The sequence below is a fragment of the Lemur catta genome, chromosome 1, assembly GCF_020740605.2.
Source record: "Lemur catta isolate mLemCat1 chromosome 1, mLemCat1.pri, whole genome shotgun sequence".
NCBI classification, from domain to species: domain Eukaryota; kingdom Metazoa; phylum Chordata; class Mammalia; order Primates; family Lemuridae; genus Lemur; species Lemur catta.
Genome location: NC_059128.1, coordinates 213,407,700 through 213,428,277, shown reverse-complemented (window position 1 = coordinate 213,428,277; position 20,578 = coordinate 213,407,700). Strand labels below are relative to the sequence as shown.

General features: G+C 38.1%; 1 protein-coding gene across 1 annotated transcript in view; it reads right to left on the bottom strand.

Moving 5' to 3' along the window:
• Nucleotides 1–1,370: 1,370 nt before the first annotated feature.
• The window catches only part of TPRG1 (tumor protein p63 regulated 1), an 89,870-nt gene continuing 70,662 nt past the window's right edge, over nucleotides 1,371–20,578 (bottom strand). Inside the window, exons 4-5 of the mRNA XM_045539917.1 lie at nucleotides 10,621–10,774; nucleotides 1,371–1,814 (exon numbers count right to left, since the gene is read on the bottom strand). Of these exons, the coding sequence (XP_045395873.1) occupies nucleotides 1,620–1,814; nucleotides 10,621–10,774 (349 nt within the window). The 3' untranslated portion in view covers nucleotides 1,371–1,619. The remainder of the gene's footprint in view (nucleotides 1,815–10,620; nucleotides 10,775–20,578) is intronic.

Below are 20,578 nucleotides of genomic sequence, written 5' to 3'. Positions count from 1 at the left end.
GTAAACAAAGACAAAATAAAATGAGTGTGATGCAAGGTTCGGGTTGTGAATGCCTATATCAGATTTATGTTCATGAATATATCAGAGGACAAATCCTCAAAACTGAGGAAGCAATCTTTTTGAAGAAAAGTACTTTACAAATAAACTTTACAAAAGCCAAAAAAAAAGAAAAATTAGCTGGAATTTTAAACTTGAATATCAACCAAGGTGTATCAATTTGGGGTCCTGGAAAAAGTAAAAAGCTTACTGTGATAATGTTTATGGTGTTCAACATGCAAAGCTTCTTTTCTAAACAAATCTAAATAAAATAAGTTTTAAAATGAAAAAGAAAAGAAATTTGAAATATGCAGATGACATAATCTCCTGGGTTGTTCAAAATTAGACCTAAGTCAGAAAGAAGCAAAGAGGAAATGAGAGGAAAAAGAGCAATAGGAATAGAGTGAGTTAGGATGGTGTTTTTGAAAACATGGTCCTCAAAACCCTCTGAGATCCATGGGCATTTCATAGAGGGCACCTCTGAGGCCTGAGAAGGAAAAGGCCAGTGGCATTTCCATCTCCACTTTGACCACAGTGGTCCTACTTTTATCTCGTTTATGTATTGGTCTTCTGAAAAAGATTTCATTAAAAGGAAAGGGTCTGCTCTTGAAAAAATACTTGACCAAAAAACACCAAAAGGAAATGAACTATTGAAAATTCTTGATCAAGTTAGTGATGCGTTCAAATTTTCTTTGAGAATCTGGAAACCAAGTATAGAATAGACTGAAATAGGGTCAGTCTTAGAGTGGGGATTACAATTAAAAGGCTGTGGTAATAATCACATGAACAGAATTAAAAACATGATCCAATAATGTATCTATGTGAATGGGAGGGAGAGAGAGTATATTAACAATTTCAAAAGAAAAAATGAGCTTTAATTTTGACATTTGGACATTGGGATACAATGCTAAGCCACATACAGATGTGGCACTATATAGGGTGTATCTGGCAAGGAATTTAGAGAAATCAAAACTGGGAGATTTCAGGGGTGGAAAACTGGAACCATAACAATGCCACAGAAAAATCCAGGACTTTGAAGATGTCGAATGTGCGGGGCCATTGGAACACTGATATGTAGATGACTGGCAGGCAGAAATGCAAAATTGAATCTTGGGATAAATAATAAGGATGAAAATACAGACTTGGAAATCATTCTCATAAAAACGGTAGCTGAAATAATAAAGACAGTGAGACCCCAGTGAGTGAGACCCCACATCAGGAAGAGAGGGCTGAAGAGTAAGATGTGGAAGATGCCTGTATTTAGAAAGCCAGAGGAACATGAACCCAGAGAGTCTTTCCCAAGTTTATAATCAGGAACTCATTTGATAACATTATTTGATGGGCTTAGCAGTATTTATTTTCTAGTATTAAGGAAATTTTATCATTCTTATATGAGGTCTGAAATGTGTGGATCTATCTGTCCAGTCAAGCTTTTAGATTTCCTGAAACACTGAATGCTCAAAATAATGTAGTACTATTTAAAAGTAATCAATTGTTTCAGTCCAAAAATATGGTGGGCTGAAATGGAATCTTCAATAATGACATATTTGTGGATGACATACTTATGGTTCCAAAAAAGAGTTTCAAAAACCAATACTCCCACGGGCAAGGGAATAGCCAAGTTTGTTGCGGTTTCCGATGAATGACATCAGCCCAGTGTAGGTCTCAATCAAAATGGGTTCAGTTAACACCATCAGTCTCCTTCCTTTTCCAGACCCAGTGGCATCCTTGCAGGCATTCTGGATAGCTGGAATAAGCTTAGATGTGAACCCAGACAACTAAGGAAGAAATGGAGAAGGCACAGAGTCAGTAAATGCAGAGTAGGTCCACAGACACCTGCCCGCCTTCCCAGCCAGACCTCACAAAGTTTGACCACTCTTGTGGAGCTGCAGTTACTCTTACTTCTTAAATATAGATTGTTCAATTTAACTCTATTAAGTTAATACAGTTAATAACCGTGTTTAACTCTATTAAGACTAACTTTCCTCAGGCTAGTTAATATCAGAAATCATTCACGAAATATTGATGAAGCACATCCTACAACATATTCTGGCCACGTACTAAGTGCTGGAATAGACAGCCAAAAATCCTGCTCCCCTGGAGCTTACATTCTTGTGATAGGAGACAAAAAGTAAAAACAAACAGATACACGTGATTTTCAACAGTGATAAATCCTAGGAGAAAAATAAAATGTGGTACGGGCATAAAAAGTAATAGATGTGAGGGTTACCTCACATATTGTATTCAAAGCAAGTCTTTCTGAGGAGGCAAAACTTGAACTGAGACCCAAATGATGAAAAACCGCAAGTCATGTGGAGAAAATATTTCAGGCAGAAATAAAACAGCACCTGCAAAGGCTGTGATGTAGGAATAAGTTTAGTTTATTCGAGGAACCCAGAAAAGGGCTATTTAACTGGAGTATAGAGATCAAAAGAAAGAGTTTGGGGCACTGGACACGAAGACTCTTTGGGGCCACATTAAGGACTTTGGATTGAAGTAAGTTTAAGAAGAAGTTCAATTGTTGTATAATTTATATTTTTAAAAAAAATAATCTTGGCTGCTGTGTGGAGTCAACAGTGGGATGCCGCTAGGGTGCAGAATGGAAGCAGGAGGGCAAGATGAGTTTGGGAATCACTTCAGTAGTCTTGGAAGAGATGAGAGTGGCTTGGACCAAGGTGGCAGTGGAGACCGTAAGAACTGGTTAAATTAGGAATATTTGAGGGGGAGGGACAGAGCCACAGAACTAACTGATATGATTGAATTCAGGGGTGAAGAAAAGAGAGGAATAGACACCCAGATTTTTGGCCTGAGCATCTGGGTAGATAGTGACATTGTAACTGAATTGGGAAAGCCTAAGAGAGGTAGAGGTTGGAAATGCTGAGGTACAAGGATGAAAAATTACATTTTAGATGTATTGTTTGAGTTATCCAACCAGTAAGCCCCTTACAGATTTTCAATAGGCAAGTGGACACGTGAGCTGGGTACATGAAGAAATACACAGATGAAAAGTTCATGTCTGTAGTGAAAATGTCTATAATAATAATCAGATCCAGCAGTCAAAAATAATATTTACAAAGTGAAGTTAATAGCCTCAACAAGATAGGATATGTGACAGGGGATAAAAATCAGCAAATTCAGAAAACTCTTGTTGGCCAAGATGCTAGGCATTGTGGGCAATGTAGAGGGGATGTAATAGGTAAACTGAGGGTGTAAGAATTAGAGATTTGTCCAGTGCCACATAACCAGTAAACAGCTGAGCAAGGGCTTGGCCCAGGTCTCCTGATCTCACTCCTAAAGTCCTGTCTTGTATAAAACACTGCTGTTATGAGCAGTACTACAATATTCTATTATTTAGGAAATTTATTATTAAAATGTTAATATTTAGGGAAGGATTCATGTTCCTCATTTATGAAAGGAATAGGTAAATATTGGACTCATTAATTTTCAAATTATTTTGCTTAGAACATTATATTTCTTCATAGGTTAGGTGACCACAAATACTTTATTATCCCAACCTGGGTTCTTTTGAAAAGCAAGAAAATGCTGTTGTGAATAATGTTCGGACAACAGGTTTCTGAGGGTTTGGAGATCTTTTCTTCTATTACATTTCACTTATACTTCCACTCAAATATTTCATTCAGTTTTCTAAGAAGTAGAGTCACAAGAGTGGCTGTCTACACAACAAATTCAAGGTGTCACCACCTTCGGACTGTTACTATTTTGGGCCAGATAATTCTGTGCCGTGGGGAAAATGCCCTCTGCATTTTAGGATCTCAAGCAGCTTCCTTAGCATCTACCCACCGGATACCAGTAGGGCTTCCAGCCCAGGTGTGACAACCAAAAATGTCTCACTGGGACACTGGGACATTGCCAAATGTTCTTGGGGCAAAAAAATCACCCCCTCTTGAAAACCACTGAACTAAAAAAAGTATAGCATGATGTAACATCAGTATTGGGATCAGACGGATCTGGTCGTAAGTTACAACTATGGCACTCACTAGCTGTGTAACTTGGTGCAAGTTATCCAATCTCACTGAATTTTATAATTCCTTTTTCCATAAAATAAATATATTAATAGCATAAAACTTAAAGAGTAGTTGTAAAGATTAAGTAAAAGAAAGGGTTTATATATAATCTGTGTGTGTATATGTGCACATGGTGCACCTGTGTGCTCATATATTGCATGAAGGGTTAGAAACGTGGAATGAGAAGAGGCTGGAATTTGGAGTCATATTGCAAAGGCCATAAAGGAAGCTTGTTGCCAATAATCAATACGTATTAACTGTTTTTATCATCATTGACGTCCTCATCATCATTATCCTCATCAAACCATGATCTCCTGAAAGCCAAAGCGCAATTCTTCTCAACATTTCCATTGCCAACACCCTCTAGATTATCAGGATGCCTTTTCATAGATCAATAAGTGTTTGTCAAATTAGATTATTAAATGCTTCTTCAGTCCTCATCACAAGCTTCATTTCATGAGAATCCTCTGTGGCCTCAGAATCATAGTGCTGGAAAGAAAAACTTGACACTATTTCATACTCAATGAACTTGGCATTTCATTAGAGTCAGATGCACTTCATTTCCAGTCATTTCTGGGAGCTCTTTCAAAGAGGGGGGCAAGCTTACAGAGAGACAAACAGTGCATTGAAGGAGAGGCAGACAAAAGGCCAAGGCCCCAAGCTGGCTCTTGAGCATTTCAAACACCTGAATTCAATCTGTGTGACAGAAACGCTGTGTCATCTGATATGAATGCCACCAGCCACATACTTTTCTCTAAAAGCTTTTATACACCCACCTCTGGCTCCCTCTTTTATTCCAGTCTCAAAAACGAAGGGTCAGGTTTTAACAACTCCAGTTACACAGGGGTTGCGTGCTGGTTGGGATAAAGTATAGCCGTGTCTGTGGTGGAGGCAAGGGGGGAACGAAATATTCTTCTTGACTTTAGAGCGATTATTTACCAGCTGGGTGCCTGGGCCGCAGGTTTGCTTCAGGTGCTGTCTGCCAGCAGTTCACGGCCTAGAGTCTCAGTTTTCCTTATTACAACCATCACTTGCTTCCTGTTTACACTGGGTAAAGAGACCAGGTTTCATGCCTGCAGGCCCACATTCCTCAGCTGAGCAGGTTTTCCAAGCCTTCAGGCTACAGGTTTCAGCCTCCCTATGTAGGGAGGGAAGCATCCTGGCATGAGGAGCAAGCCCATTCAGTACCCAACACCTGAAACCACTTGGGAAGTCACACTGCTCCACAGGCTGTATATACCATCCTCGCTCATTTTACCTGGATTTATCTTTATAGAGACCCCGTGACTGGGTAAATTCAAGTGTATAGAGAGAAATAAGAGGATGAGGCAGAAGTGTCTTTTTTTTTTTTCTACAAGAGAGGTTTCTACACAGCCTAATTTCCATCCTCATCCTATTCTATTTCCCCTACCCTCCTCTCCAAACACAGACGTCAGTGCACCCCCGCGCGCGCGCGCTCGCACACACATACACTTTAAACTCTAGCTAAACTGAATTAGTCTTTATCCAGGAACATTTCATATACCTTTGTAATTTGCAGGTTTTAACCGTGTTTCCTTTACTTAAAATGTCTTTTCCCACCTTCTTTGACGCTTAAATAACCCATACCTTGAGTTTCACATCAAATGTCATCACCCCTGTTAGCTTTTGGTCTTATCTGTTTCCTCTTTGGGGTTCCTGGAGCCCCTTGTGAATCCCTCTATTGATGGTCATACACATCAAATTATAATTTGTTAATTACATTTCTGCCTCCTCTCTCTACACCATAGTTTCTGCAGGGCAAAATCTGTTTTATTCTTCTTGGTATCCCACATTACTAGCACATTGCTCATCCCGTAGTATTCAATGCCGGGTAGGTACTCAATGAATATTTGCTGAATTGTTTGTGCAAGGAAACCAAAGGACTCAGGATATAAAGTTAAATTTCCTTACTAAAACATTAGTTCACTTTCACAATTCCCTTGAAAAGATGGGTAAAAATGCCAGAAAAGAGTAAAAATGGTTGGTCTATAGATCACTTTGATATGGTTGTAGAGCACGTGTAATCCACTCACTATTATTCATTAGTTCTGGGCTCAGTTAACAGTTCTTCCCAGCAGTACTCTCCACATACTCCAGGAGCCCAGCAAAGCAATGGTTAGAAAAGAAAAGATAAGGTTACAAGTTGCAAATACAAAGTGGATGAAACAATTAAGAATAATTGAGCCAGTTAGCAATGTATAATATTATATATTGTAGCATATCATATCAAGTAATACAAATGCACATGCACAGTTTCTCTCTCCCTCTCTCTCTCACTCACACACACACACACACACACACACACAATTGCTTTGGGTTTGTACCCATTTCTCTGAGTATTAGCAAACTGTTCGGGTGTGGGCATAAAACTATTATTGTATGACCTTAATCAATTCATATAATCCCTCCACTTAAGTGTTCTCATTTTTAAAATGCAGATAGCTAACCTGGCCTTACAAGGCTTGTGTTAGTTGAATTACATGAAAATATCATTCAAACTGTACTCAATAAATATAAAATACAATTATAAATAGTATATGAGATTCTTTCTATGTTCTGCAATATTAAAATAAATGGCCCAAAACTACTATTTTCTATTTTCACAATTATTTTATAACATAAAGTATTCGTATGAACTGAACAAACTGGAAAACTTGGAGAGGTGGGAGATAAGACTGGGAAGAGGTCATTTGACCACTATATTGGCAGATGTGGAAGTGGTCTAGAGTTAGTGAGATAGACAAAATGAAAAATAATATATTTTGACATAGTATTGTATAAATTTGATAGTGATTTTGTAGATCAATGTTAAGAGACTCAAAGTACAAATCTAAATTTGAATGCAAGTATGCCCATAAATGCTCCTTCCTGAAGTACTTTCCTGACCAAACAGCCCCATGTCAGCTTTGACCCAATGTCGTATGATCTGAAATGTATACCACCACTTCAGCTTTCTCTAATGAGCTTTAGATCTAAATTTCTAACTGACTGATAACCAACTCAACCCCACATTATATGGATGTTTCGGACTCAACACATCCTAAACTGAATCCCCAAAACTATTAAACTACTCTTCCAGTTTTCCCCAATCAAATTAATGGAACCATCCACTCAAGCCAGAAACCTTGTCATCTTTGACTTCTTCTTGTCACCTTCTATACCTTGTCAGTTACCTACTTCCATTAATTCTATATTGTGAATAGCTCAGAATCTCATTTTCTCTCCTTCCTACTGCTTCTAACTTAGTTTAGGCTCTTAATTGTCTGAAACATTATAATTATAGTGGGAACCACATAAGTTTAAACTCCAACTAAACTAAATTACCCTTTATCTAAGTATCCTCTGTATACCTTCATGTACATCCTTTTCACTTGATCCAAACTTCTGTTTAAAAAAAAAAAAAAAAAACCAAACTTCAGTTTTAGTCAATTAGTACTCATTTAAATATCTTTGCATTTTTATTTGCCTCCTTTTTTAAGTAATGCCTTCCACAGGGCAAGGATCTTGTCTCATTTCTGTTTGGATCCTTTGCAACAATCGTAATACATGCACTTTTTTAGGGTCAGAAAATCTTTTTTTGAATAAAGAGATTCTAGGTGCTTTAAAAGAATAGATTCTGGGTAAGAATAAGTTTGAATATTTTAATGTATTTTTAAAATAATAAGTTATTCCATTAAATTGTAAATAACTTGAAAATTTTGACTGTGTAACTCAGTTCTACATTACTCCTGCCCCTGTGCCACAGTAGGTCTGTTAAACTGAATTAAATTGCTTCAGGTATTTGATTTAGGTGTGCACTTCCCCCTTATTCCTCTACTTTTTCCTATTTCATTCACAAGAGAGATGGAAAAACCAGTTTATAACCCCCTTTCAAAATCTAATGTGATGCCAAAATATTCACATTAAAAGGATTCTAGATCCCCCAAATTATCTTTCTTCTCATTTATTCTTTTACAATAATATAATTGGGTCTTAATCAAAGCCAACCTTGGAAAATATCCTAAACACAAATAACATTGTGACATAAAAACCAACAACAAAAGAGAAACTAAGACTCAAAGAACTGGATCAAAGTTCTCATCATCTCACATTCCAGATGGAGATCATTTGTTTTCCTGGAGAGCTGGGACTTGGGGTAGCCTTTGAATAAGAAATGGCTTGGCAAATGAAAGTCCCAGACTGTTACCAGGAAGGAAAAAAAAGAGTTTGGAATAATAATTTAAGAAGAAAGGCCGTAAAGGAAATATACTTAACAGAACCACAAAGTAGTTTGATTGACTAAAAACCAACCAACCAACCAACCAACCAACTAACCAACCATCCACTGTGATCATGTGTGTGTGCACAAGCCTCACACCTGCTATTCTTACTTCCACACAGTAAGAGCTATATGAACATCAATTTCCCTTTTGTCTTTGCCAATGAAGATAGGGCAAAATGTAATGCTCCAGCCTACTAACTACATCCATGGGTATTTGGAGAACAATTATTCCATGTCCCTTTTGATATTTTACCTTTCATCTTCCTTTTTAAGTTATTGGATTGTATTTACATGTAGCAGAATAAAGTAAAGCACTATTGGGTATTGGAATGACACACTGGAATTTCTCTGCAGTTCATAGAACTTGTTCTTTAATCCCTCACCCTGAACTTCTTCCAGTGAAGGACATTCAGGGAACAAGTATCTATTGTACCAGGTATGAGGAATAAAAGGAGACTTGGTCCAGGCAGTGATGGATATAATAACCAAGGCAGTTGGTATTTATTTTGACTTACTATAAAACACAATTCCTATTGATTCAAAAATATATATTACTTTAATGGTTAAAACCAGATTTTGGTTAAAGGAAGGAAATGTCTTTGGGAAAATACATTATTAAGCTCTTTGACTTGGATTAACAGATGTTAAAAAAAGAAACATCTTGTTTTAATCTTGTTTTAATAATTGTTAACAACAATAATAATAAAAAGAACAGGAATATGAGGAAGGGCCAAAGCAGGGGAGAGAGAAGAGAGAAGATTATGGAACAATGTGTCAGAGTATTATTATTAAGAAGAATTTACATAAACAGGGAAGCGTGATATTGTGTTTGAAGCTAGGGGCATGAATATGACTCCAACGCCCACTGTATCTCCCTGAAACCCTTAGTGAGTCTACTCTCACATAATTGCCTTTGTGTAAGTGTTTTGTTATTCTTATTGGTTCTCATTTTGTTTTGTTTTGTTGCCCTTAGTTGGTAAAAAGTCAGGCCAGGGGCTGATGTTGACGCTTGTGTTAAGAAATTGTGAAATAGGAGTATCACATAAAGAGTAGCAACACGATCTGTATATTGAACTAGTTTCATGGCAATAATAGCTTGGAGGCAGAGGTAAACCATGATACCATAAGCTTCTGAGGACATTTGCATAAATATTGAGAAGACCATTGACTTTTTCTGGGAGAAGAATGTGTTTCAAGCCAACTTTACCTGCGTATTAATATTAGGGGGGAATAAAGACCCCATCTAACCTCTAATCACATATATGTTGCCTCAAATCCTTTTCAAAATCCCTGGGGACCTATTCATTTGAAATATTTGTTTACACGTATACACATAAGCACACGTACACATATATACACACACACTTTCATGAATAGTTGTTTAAAATAATGCAAGAAATGTATATATGCCATCAAGCACAAAAGGACTTTAGATGCAGATTGCCAAGTTTTGAGTTTATAGCAAATAAAAAGTTGTAATATTTTGAAATGAATGACTGAATATAAAGATAGACATAAAAAGGACAGAGAAGGTAAGAATTTCTAGGCCTATAAACACACTTTTATGTATATATTTGGTTTTGTTAAAAATATGAAGTTTGGTCTTTCACTGCATTTTTAGCTCCCACTGTTTTACTTCCTGATTCCTTAGAGTGTCCTAGCACTGCTTAAGGTACGTGGGGGAGATGAGAGAACAGATGAGGAATAACAGAAGACTGTCCTTGGCATTAATGAGTTTAAAATCTGCTTGAGGAGATGAGATTTAAAGACATAAAAATATTCTTAATTACTTTACACTTTATGGAGTAATTACACACACGTTATCCCATTTAATCTTACAGTATTCCAGTGAGGTTGGGAGGAAGAGCAGTGTTCATTAGCTCTATTTTAGAGGTGAGACTATCAAGGCCCAGACAGAGAAGTGACTTAATCAAACATGACCACAAAGCCATATCTGACTATACTTTGCACTATTCTGCATTTGTCCCCTGAATAAAATAATTAGAATTTAATTAAATATGGAAAAGTTTATGTACCCTATGGGCAATAAATGCAACTAGTAAGAAAAAAGCATTATGTTATATGTAAAAATAAATATGATGCATGTTTATATATATACAATAGCTCCACTATTCACTTTAAAAAGTTCAATAAATCCATTAAAGTTTTTGTCTATATAAACCCCAGGTTGTATTTTTTTTAAACAGTACGTGTTCTAGAAGCACATAGCTGCACCAACAAAGGTAATCTAAGAGTAATGCCCAAGCTTCCTCCTACCTTGCAAATTTCGAGGAACTTCTCACTGGTGTATTTCATAGGGTGCTCAGTGAAAGTAGCATACGGAACCTCAGTGGACCACGGATTCCAGCGGGACAACAAGGACTGCTCCTCTGGACTCCCCCAGTAGATCCTGAGGCCTTCTCCTTGTCTCCTACAAGGAAGGAGTTTTCCATTAGATTAAAACAAAAAGAAAAGGGTAAAAAAGGAATGTAATAATACTTCAGTCAGCCCTTATATTGCTGTGCAGATAAGTGGCTTACCTCCCATCTAGGTAAATTGTACAAGGGAATTTAGGAGGTGAGAAGAAAAGGATGAATTTGGTTACAAACATAATGAGTTCAAGGTCTTGTTGAGAATTCTATGTGGAAACGTTTAGTTGGAAATGTAAGTCTGGTACTCAGAACAGTGGCAAGAGCTAGAAATATGAATATTGAGCTCATTCCATTGTTCTGATGTTCATACTTAAAAGAGAAAGAGAGGAGGTGTCAAAGAGCTGGGTCAGGAACAGCAACAGTCAAGGTGGAAGGCAGTTTCAAGGAGAAACGAGATGAGATAACAACAGCAACAGTTTCCACAAAGCAATAAACATAAGCAACTGAGAAAAGACATGGGACTTCCCAAATATGATCTTTGAAAGTGATGAGGTCCCATTCAAAATGCCCTGTGACCTCAGCTTCTGTATCTCCTGGTCTATTCTCTGCACACATTCCATCCAGTGAAACTGTGGCAACGAACATGTCAAAGCTTGTAGGGAGACTGTGCCTGCCCCTCGCACTAAGTTCACAGTCCTGATCCACAGTCAGCAGGAAGAAGCCACTATCTGGCATAGCCCAGGCCTGGTCATTTGGTAAACCCATGTGCAGAGCAAAAGAAGGTTAACTTTGGAGTAGAGGGAGAAAAGTTATGGCAGAGGGATGTGGTAACATTGAATAACAAAACTCATTTCTGTGGCCTCTTCTTTTGCATGTGTCCATCAGAATTTATGGTTTGTGGTTTTAGACATCTCTGAATGCAAAGAGATGCCTGGAGGTTAAGCCAAGCTCAGGTGCCTTGCATTCAACAAGCTTTAAAACTAAGTTGCTTGTAATTCTAAACAGTCTCATGGAACATCACAGAGATCTCATTTCTTCTAGAAATTAAATCCTGGGATTTCTAAAATGAAAAACCAGAGCTTAATTGTGGTGCCTTCACAAAGCTATCACTTCCTGTATTAAGGAAGGATTCCTTTGGGAATGCTATTGTGGTTTCTGAATGTTTATCCATGTGGAGATGTGTATAAACACAATTTCACACATATGCATATAGCACCTCCCTCCCCGGTTGGCTGATCCCGGAGCTGCTTCTCACAAAGGGAAAGTAAGAAAAGAGCCTGGCACATGTTGCTGGCCAGTTCTCAGATTTTTGATGATTATATTTGAAAGCTGGAATCCAACTTTTTCTGTACTTAATCCTTTACCCAAAAAGAAAAAAAAAAGAAGACAAAGAATAGAAAGAAACAGAAGAAAAAGAGAGAAGAAAAGGAAAATACTGGGCATAGCTCTGAAGTTTCCTTTCCAACACTTCTCAGCTGCTGTACTGACATGTATTATCTCCCCTGTACTTTCCTTCCTTCTTTTATTTTCTTCTTGCCTGGCAGTAAACCCTAAACTCAATGAATATTCTATGTGTGCTGGTTAATGGAGCATTCTGGATTGAGTCTGTTAAAACAACTTGCATAATGCAATTATTTATTGCTTCATATGTCAATTTATGTGCTGGGTACAATTTTACTGTTATCCAAAGGGGATGAAAATCTGTCAAGATAGCTTCTCTAATAAGTACACATTATATTCTTCTACCTTAAGGGAATCCTAAATGAAGTTTAATCATGAAAATCAAGAGAGGCCTTATTTCTAAATAACCGATCAATTTGAGCATAGCAATGACCTTTCTTAAAGATGTGGTATACTTCTAAATATATAAGTTCAGCCAACCTCATTTCCTGAGCTTCAGAGGTAAAAGCTAGGAAGATAAATCTAAAATTAAGTCATCTCTCCATAGGTAAAACTAAGGTGAAGCTTCTCAGGCCCTCCAACAAAGCCTTTAGTATCAGAGTGCTAGGAAAGTCTATCATCTTCTCTTCTGCCAAATGTCATTAGGGCAATTGTGGAGACTGTAGATACCTTTACGACCAGAAATACTTCATTTAAGAGTAACTTGTGCTTGGCATGAGAAAAATCATGTGAAGTGAGAGAATGGAGGAAAGAGTGCAATGAAGGGGATGTCCCATGTAGTTTTATGTTAGAGTCTTGGTTTTGACACTTAACACATTGTGACAAAAGAGAACTCATTTCTCTTTCTGAATTTCTTTCTGAATCTGAATCATTTCTCTTTCTGACTCTTCTGCATATGTTTTCTCACATTAGGAAAGAATACGACTTCCCCATTTTTTCTTTAGAACATGACTTCCCCATTTGTTCTCCATATTGTGATATCCATGACCTCAGTAACTCTGTGTGAATGGTATTAGCAGCTGGGGTCATTATGCCACTACCGTTCACCTAGTCAAAGACACAAATCTGTAAGAAGCCTCTGGGTAAGTCTTCTTTAGTGTAGAGGCATCAAATTAGTCCCCCTGAGCAGAATACATCCTCTGTGGCAAAGGTCACACCAAGTATTGTTCTAGCAACCCTAGGAAATTTTAGGACCTCCCACAATATTTTACAAACATGTGAAAATGCAAATCAGCAATTATTTGATGAAACAGCAGTTTAAAATCTACAAACTGTAGAATGTCAGAACTAGAAGGGCTTTTAGAAGCTATAGCCTAGTGCCTCCTTTCTGTAGATAAGAAAACTGAGACGCAGAAAGTACCAGAACGTTCCCAAAGTATAGCTTTAAGACAAGGATGAGCTTGTGGAAATTCTGGTCTCCTGAGACCTCATTCATCAGTCTTTTCACCATTCTAGGCTACTGCTTCTGAGTATATTCAAAGTTAAAGTCCTGCTATCACACAACACAGCTTTATTTCCAAACAGACACAAAGTTAAAAGCATTGCTCTGAGGAGTATGGCATCGTCCATGGGCAGGGGGAAAAAAAAAAAAAACCCTGCCCAGAGATCCTAACTAATCACCAGAAAGAAAATCTCTGTCTCAAAACAAATTATGCATTTTTATATACACTCAATATGGATTGCAGGAAAATAAGGTAACACTAGAAGTGAAGGGGAAAATTACAAAGAAGTTACACTGTCTGGGTAAGAAGACTGCATCTTTGTCACTGAGCTGCTATAGTGGGTTAATCCAAGTGGTGGTACAGTCCCGAGTAAAGATTACCAATACCAAATTATTAAGTAAAGAAAGATTTGGCAGCTTTCTTCCTGAATTCATACTCTGGGTGTAAACCATGGCTTTTGCTAGCTCTGTGTCTTGGGCATTTCACACCACCTTCCTGATCTTTAGGTAACAGCAACATGAAAAACAGGAGGATTAATGGATGAGAAATGTTTTGTATACCATAATGCATTATCCAACCAGCAAATATTGAGTGCCTACTATGTACCTCAATGCCTACTATGTACTGTTAGAGCCTTTATATTTTTTATTTTATTTAACCCATTTAGTAATTCTTGAGATACTTTGGAAGACATGATGTAGTTACAGGAAATAAGATAAAGAATATTCTTGGTTTAGAATCTGAACCGAGATTTAATCAGATAACCAAGTCAAGAACCACTAGTGAAATTCAATATAATAAAAAAGGGGTGAAAACAATTCCATGACCACTGAACATAAGCAAAATCAGGGAAGCAAATCTCTATCACACAGGCGTGTTGGAATGTTTTATACCTGTCTTCACCTATTGATCCCTCTTCCTCCACCAGATCTGTAGTCTCAGGGTACTTCTCATGTGGTCAGCCTCTGCACTTAAATTTAAATCCATCAGAAAGACTTACATTCTGACAGCTTAAACCAGCCCTTCAATTCTCTTTTCTTCAGACTGTATAAGCCTAGTTCCTTAATCACCTTTACTAATGAGTTAAAAATAATCTTTTAAATCACCTCAGAGGTGGTTCCTTAAAACATTCCTAAGTTCTCTATCTTCAGTTCCACCATTTACTTAGCACATTCTATGTTCAGAGTATTGTTGTGGGCAGAGAAATGCATAAGCCTCAGCCCCTGAACTTCAGAAGTCCAGAATGCAATGATGTCTGGGCTGATTTTTTCTTTCTCCAAGACCTGAAAAAGGTACAGATGGAAACCTGTAAGTCTTATTACAGAATTAGAGGATCATCCAATACAACTTATTTTAGTCCCACTTTCTATTCTCAGGAAAACCAGCTGGATCTGGCCTCCATTTCCACAGCAGTGGAAGCAAGGAGGGCAACGTATTCTTCACTTCAGGTGAATTCCAGAGCCTCCCAGAAGGAGGTAGAGGTAGGGAAAGGGTTTCATAAGGACTTGGTGGAAGAAGAGCGTTGTTAATAGAGATTTTTAGGATCCTAGACTATCAGAGCTGGAAGGCCCCTTAGAAGTCAGTTTCCATTTCTCTTAGTTTATAGCTACATAACTGAGGACCAGAGTTTTCAAAGATCACAGTTCTCCATTTAGTCATGTTAATTACATGTTCTACTCAGTGACTCAGACTCAGAACCCTACCTAAACACCATTGTTGGCAGGGTGGAAGATCTAACCAATTACTACTGTAAACCATCACAGCAGACCAATAGATGTTTCACCTTCTAAACCAAAAAAGTAAAGATATGGAGAAGAGGTGAGGAGGTTTATGCAGAAGAAACTACTCATATTCATGGCAAAGGACCCAATCATGAAAAAAAAAACAAAACATGATTTAACACTACAAAAAGTGGCTCCAAGTTGAAAAGAGGGAAAACTTTCTTTGATAATAAGCAAATTATATCTGTCAGGAAGGACTTCTCTCCTTGAAGTCATTTTTAGCTGAGCTAGAAAATAGGTTAGCCAGTCACCAGTCCGGCTTAATATGTTCATTCCATGCATTCTTTTTCCTTGAGAGAGAAGCCGTGGATCTTTTTGCATAGGACAACATAGCCAGCTTCCTGTGCCTTGACTCCCCACTCTCCTCCTCTCCTGACCATCAAAGATTCTCTGCTACGACCTGCTTTCAGAACCGAGTGAGGACGCTGAGCTTCCCAGAACTCAGATGGCAGCTTCCATTATTACCTTCATCAGGGGCCCCTCCTTTCCACTCATCTCAAATCTCAAAGCTCCACCACAGAATTAAAAATATAGCTCCAGGCACCAAACAGAGATTTATGAGGAAGCACAGACATTAACTCGTGCTCTAAACGCAGGGCGTGTGCTTGTAAGAATGGGTGAGCAAACAGAGGGAGGCTGCAGGGGAGGAGGCAGGCAGTAAGAGGAGAAAGCAGTTCAGAACAACACAATCTATTTTCTGAATGTCTCCTTTTTTCCTCCCTTACAGCTTATATTGCTGAAAGGCCAGCCTTCTAGGCCCATGAAATGTTAGTCCCTTGCTTATTTAATCTGGACAAAAGCGGGGGACAGAGTTGGCACCCAGAGGGTATTCAGTGCTCCTTTGCTCATTGAATGACCTCAGAGGAAACATTTTCCATGACAAGAACCCAAAAGACGCTGGCACAGAGTCAGACAATAAGATTTGCAGAATGTGTTTACATTCTCTCCATGTCCTCAGGCTGTTCCAAACCCATCGGCAGGTGCTGCCTTTATCTGCTCTCTTTGCTCACCTGGCTCCCTCCCAGAAGTTTCCAGGGCCTTCAGCTCAGTGAGATTAACCGTTTATTGACATGGGTAACCAAGACAGTCTATGGGTTATATTACTTGAGAGGGAGGAAGTGAAAAATAAAACTGATCAGCAACGTCCATAAAGAGAGGATTCCGGGGCATTGTGGTGCCATGGTAAGAAACTTCAGCAAGAATTAGGAGGCCTGGGTTCAAAAGAGGATCTGCCACTAACTTGCTGGGTAATTTGAACCCTTTACTTCTTCTCTGTGGGGTCTAGGGGTCCATCTGTAATACCAGGTAGTTGAAACTAGATCATTTCTAATGTCCTTTTCTACCTCTCATAAATTAAGATCTGTGATGAAAGACCAGAATACTTGGTATTTTACTGGTTAGACAAAAAGCCAATGAATATGAGAAATTCTCAGAGGCCCACTGAGACCTGGTCTTTCTTCTCCTAAAAGGTAAAAAAAAAAAAAAAACATCTTAAACTGAAGAAGACCTGGAGTTAAGTCAAGAGCAGAATTCAGAGAAAGTGAAGGTGAATAATTTAAAAAGGGGTTACCCCCCCAGAAACATGAAATCTCCAAGGATGGAAGTCCTTAAATGAGATGTTTATCTGCCTAGGAAACTTTAGACATGCTTGCCCTAGACATGGTCATGTTCATGGCTGAGGAGAAGACTAAGTTTCCAAACCAAAGGTCCAATTTAAGATTTCATGACTCAATGTTGGGATGTGGATGTGTGTGTGTGTGCGCGCGTGTGTATGTGCAGCAAATACTTATGCTAAATTAAACATGGTCACTTATAGCACTAGGTACAGGTAAACCACTTAATAAATCTTTGTTTAATGAAGATGAATGAATGAATAAATCATAGACCAAGTTAGGATGTTTATTAATTTGAATGCCATATTATTCCATTATTAGAATGTTACATGTTATTGTGGTAAGATCTCTGGACTGGCAGTCAATAACATTTGGATCTAATTCTAGCATTTGTAGTCTCTTTCTTCATGGCTTAGACCCAGGCACAACATTTATAAGCACCCATTTCCCTTCTTATAAATAGTGGAGACATTGGGTTAGGTAGTCTCTAGAGGACACTCCAACTTCCATACAAATCCAACACATTGGGTCCCGCAGAACAGAGGATTACCTACCTTTGGGTTTCATTCAAATAACACACAGAAAATTTTTTTTTCACAGAACTAGTATGAATGGATTATTAGGATGGAAGTCATTCTAAAACTTATTTATTTTCTTAAATAGATTATACTAAAAATTAACTATTTTTATTACTTAATAGAAGTCACAAACTCACACATTTTAAAACCTGGAAGGGATTTATTATTCATCATTTATTTCCTATGTCCTTGACTCTTTTACTTAACCAAAACATGGACTGAAATCTAGGAAGGTACTCAAATTGATACTCTAAACCCTTATAATACTTCCCTATGCTCTAGCACCTCCTTTTATGAAAGCCAGCTGCTGTATATGAAGAGTGAGACTATTTGCCTAAAGCTCTAAAAGATTCTTGACTGCGAAGTTTATTAGTTCTTATGTCAGCTGTCTCTTCCATCACCATCAGGCTGCCATTTCTTGCTGCTGTCAACATTCCTGACTTCAGCTACTCTTCTAATTTGCTTTTCCTAAGCTTCTATTGACAGGGAAATGATGAAAACATTACTGTTGGGACCATGGGCAAATAAACAAAAATGTACTCTTTCTCAAGCTATTTCTTATAAGAAAAATGTATCCAGTTTATAGAAAAAGCTTTGGTTTCTCAGATTCCATTTAAATGGGAAGCTAATACAGTGAAGATGACAATTGATAACTTTTGAATAAAGGAGAAGAAACTATAAGGTACTATTAGTCATGAGCATCAGAATGGCCCATGTGGACTCCATGTTTATAAAAATAAAACAAATGTGATCCTAGGATTAAAAATGATAACCTTCTTTTCACTGATGGGGATGACATGAAATTTTGTCATTTTTAGAGTCACACTCTGGAAGACACTGGCAGTGTCATATTCTGTATAAGAAGCCTCATATCCTGATCTCTCCTTCAAACTTTTTAGGGTGTAACTCCCACAATATTGAACACATACTTTCAGTGGCAATATTTAAAGTAAATCCCTGATAGCATTCTTCCATAAAGTCCATAAAAATCGCTCTAGATAAAATTTTAATAAGGATTCAGGGGTAGAAACAATTTCTCATAGTTGAAGGTATCAAAGAAGGCTTCATTCATTCCATACATGTTTATTAATCTTCAAATTTGTACCAAGTACCATGCAAAGACCTTGAAAGATACATAATAAGCCCTGAAAACACTCAGAGTAGTCTAATAGCTTTATCAAGTAAGGGGCCTTTTAGCTGGGTTTGATGGACATGAGGATTTTGATAAGTCGAGAAGGCAACTGAAAAAGAATAGCATTAAGTGCAGTGAAGATAGAGGTAATCACAAGAACAAAGATCCACACAAGAAAATTTTTGCACGTGCCATGTGCTATGATAATTTGTATTTTCGTGGTGATCGTATTTATTTCCAACTGGGCTAGACGTGAGGAAGCAGGATGGAGAGAGAGAAGCCAGAAGTCTAGAGAAATTGTTAGAGGTTGCAGGGGAGGGTGTGGTGTTTGAATAGAATAATGAACGGTCTGGTGCAGCCTAATCCTAATGTGGAAGCTAGTGAGGAGCCACTGGGGGATCAGTGGGCAGTGGTTTAATTAACTGGGGAAATTTGTCTCTGACTGCCAGACACAAAACTACAGAAGGAGGAGCCACTGTGTGTCAGAAGTGAATGAAACACAAGGCTAAGCCAGACGTCTTTCTTGGTGCCCAGGCCAAGAGTGGTGCTGAGCCCTGCTATCTCTCGGGCTTCCTAATGGTGTCATTAAGAAGACTAAAGGCAACCAAAAAAGAGTAAAATCAAATACTTGGTGGTAGTGGTGATGGCAGGAGAAGAAAAGGAACAGAGAAACATTAACTATAACTTTTATCTTCAACAGATTCAATTGTGGTTAATTTTCTCTTCTGTTAAGTGGGAATAGTTAAATATTTCTCAAAAATATACCATAAGGGTTAAATATAACTAAAAATGTAAATTCTCTAACAGTGCCTGATATATCACAGACGTTCCATATTTGCTAGCTGGAAAGTGCCTTCCAGCACACAACGCATTTTCTCATTCATTATCCCATTGCTCTTCCTGTGTTACCTGAAAATTAGAAAGGAGTTGTGAAATGCCTAAAGACACAGAGCTAGTGAAAACTGGGATTTATATCCAAATATGACTAGTCCAAAGTTAGGACTCTGACCTGGGCTTCCAGTCCAGAGCCCTGAGCTCTGTTTGCAAGGTAAGACTGTTGAAAAGATCTGAGGGTGGTTAACAAAGGAAACAGTAGCATTGCTGGCAGAGGTTGCTCACTCCTAGCAATGCTCAGATTCTAGCTCTGGACCAGGACTCTGTCTGCAGGGCTGGAAAGCCAGATGCAGGAATCCAGGATTTATCTGCTCCAGTTTCAGTTCTTCTCCTTACAACAGCAAAGCAAATCTGGCAACGGGAAGGGTAAAATCTTAAGAAGGTCAACATTTAGGCTGCTTCCTTTCCAGTTCATTACCCTGGCACTAAACCTGACTGGGAATCATATAAAAGGATTCAAAGAAACACACTCGATTATTAATCCTATTGATGCAACTATGATATTATTTTTCTACTTTTAAAAATTCTTACTTTCTATTAATTTTTCAGGGAAATGATAACCTGCATATTTAAAATGCCATCATACAACATAACAGCAAGGACTAAGAAGTGCCAGGCAGTCTGCTGAGACCTCTACATTCATGATCTCTAGTCCTTACTGTAAGCTCACAAGGTAGGTGCATATTCTCCATCCAAAGCCCTCAAGTAGTAAGTGGTAGAGCTGGCACTACAATTTAGGCCTCTCTGCTCCCACATCCCCTGATGATTCCATGGTATGCTGTGGCTATACGGGGTAGTGAAGAAAAGCAGCATTTATACCAACTGGTTGTTTGGTCCTTCTGGGAGCATAGGTAAAGATAATTATTTTGGAGGTCACATTTTTAATTGATTAGTTCAGGTGGTCTCTCTTCACCTGAACTAATCTACCCTCTGCTTTTCCCTACAGTGCTTATCTAACCAGCTCAGAAAACTAAAGGTATTTCTAGTTGCCTACCAAATTCAGAAACAAATTTAGGCTTTGA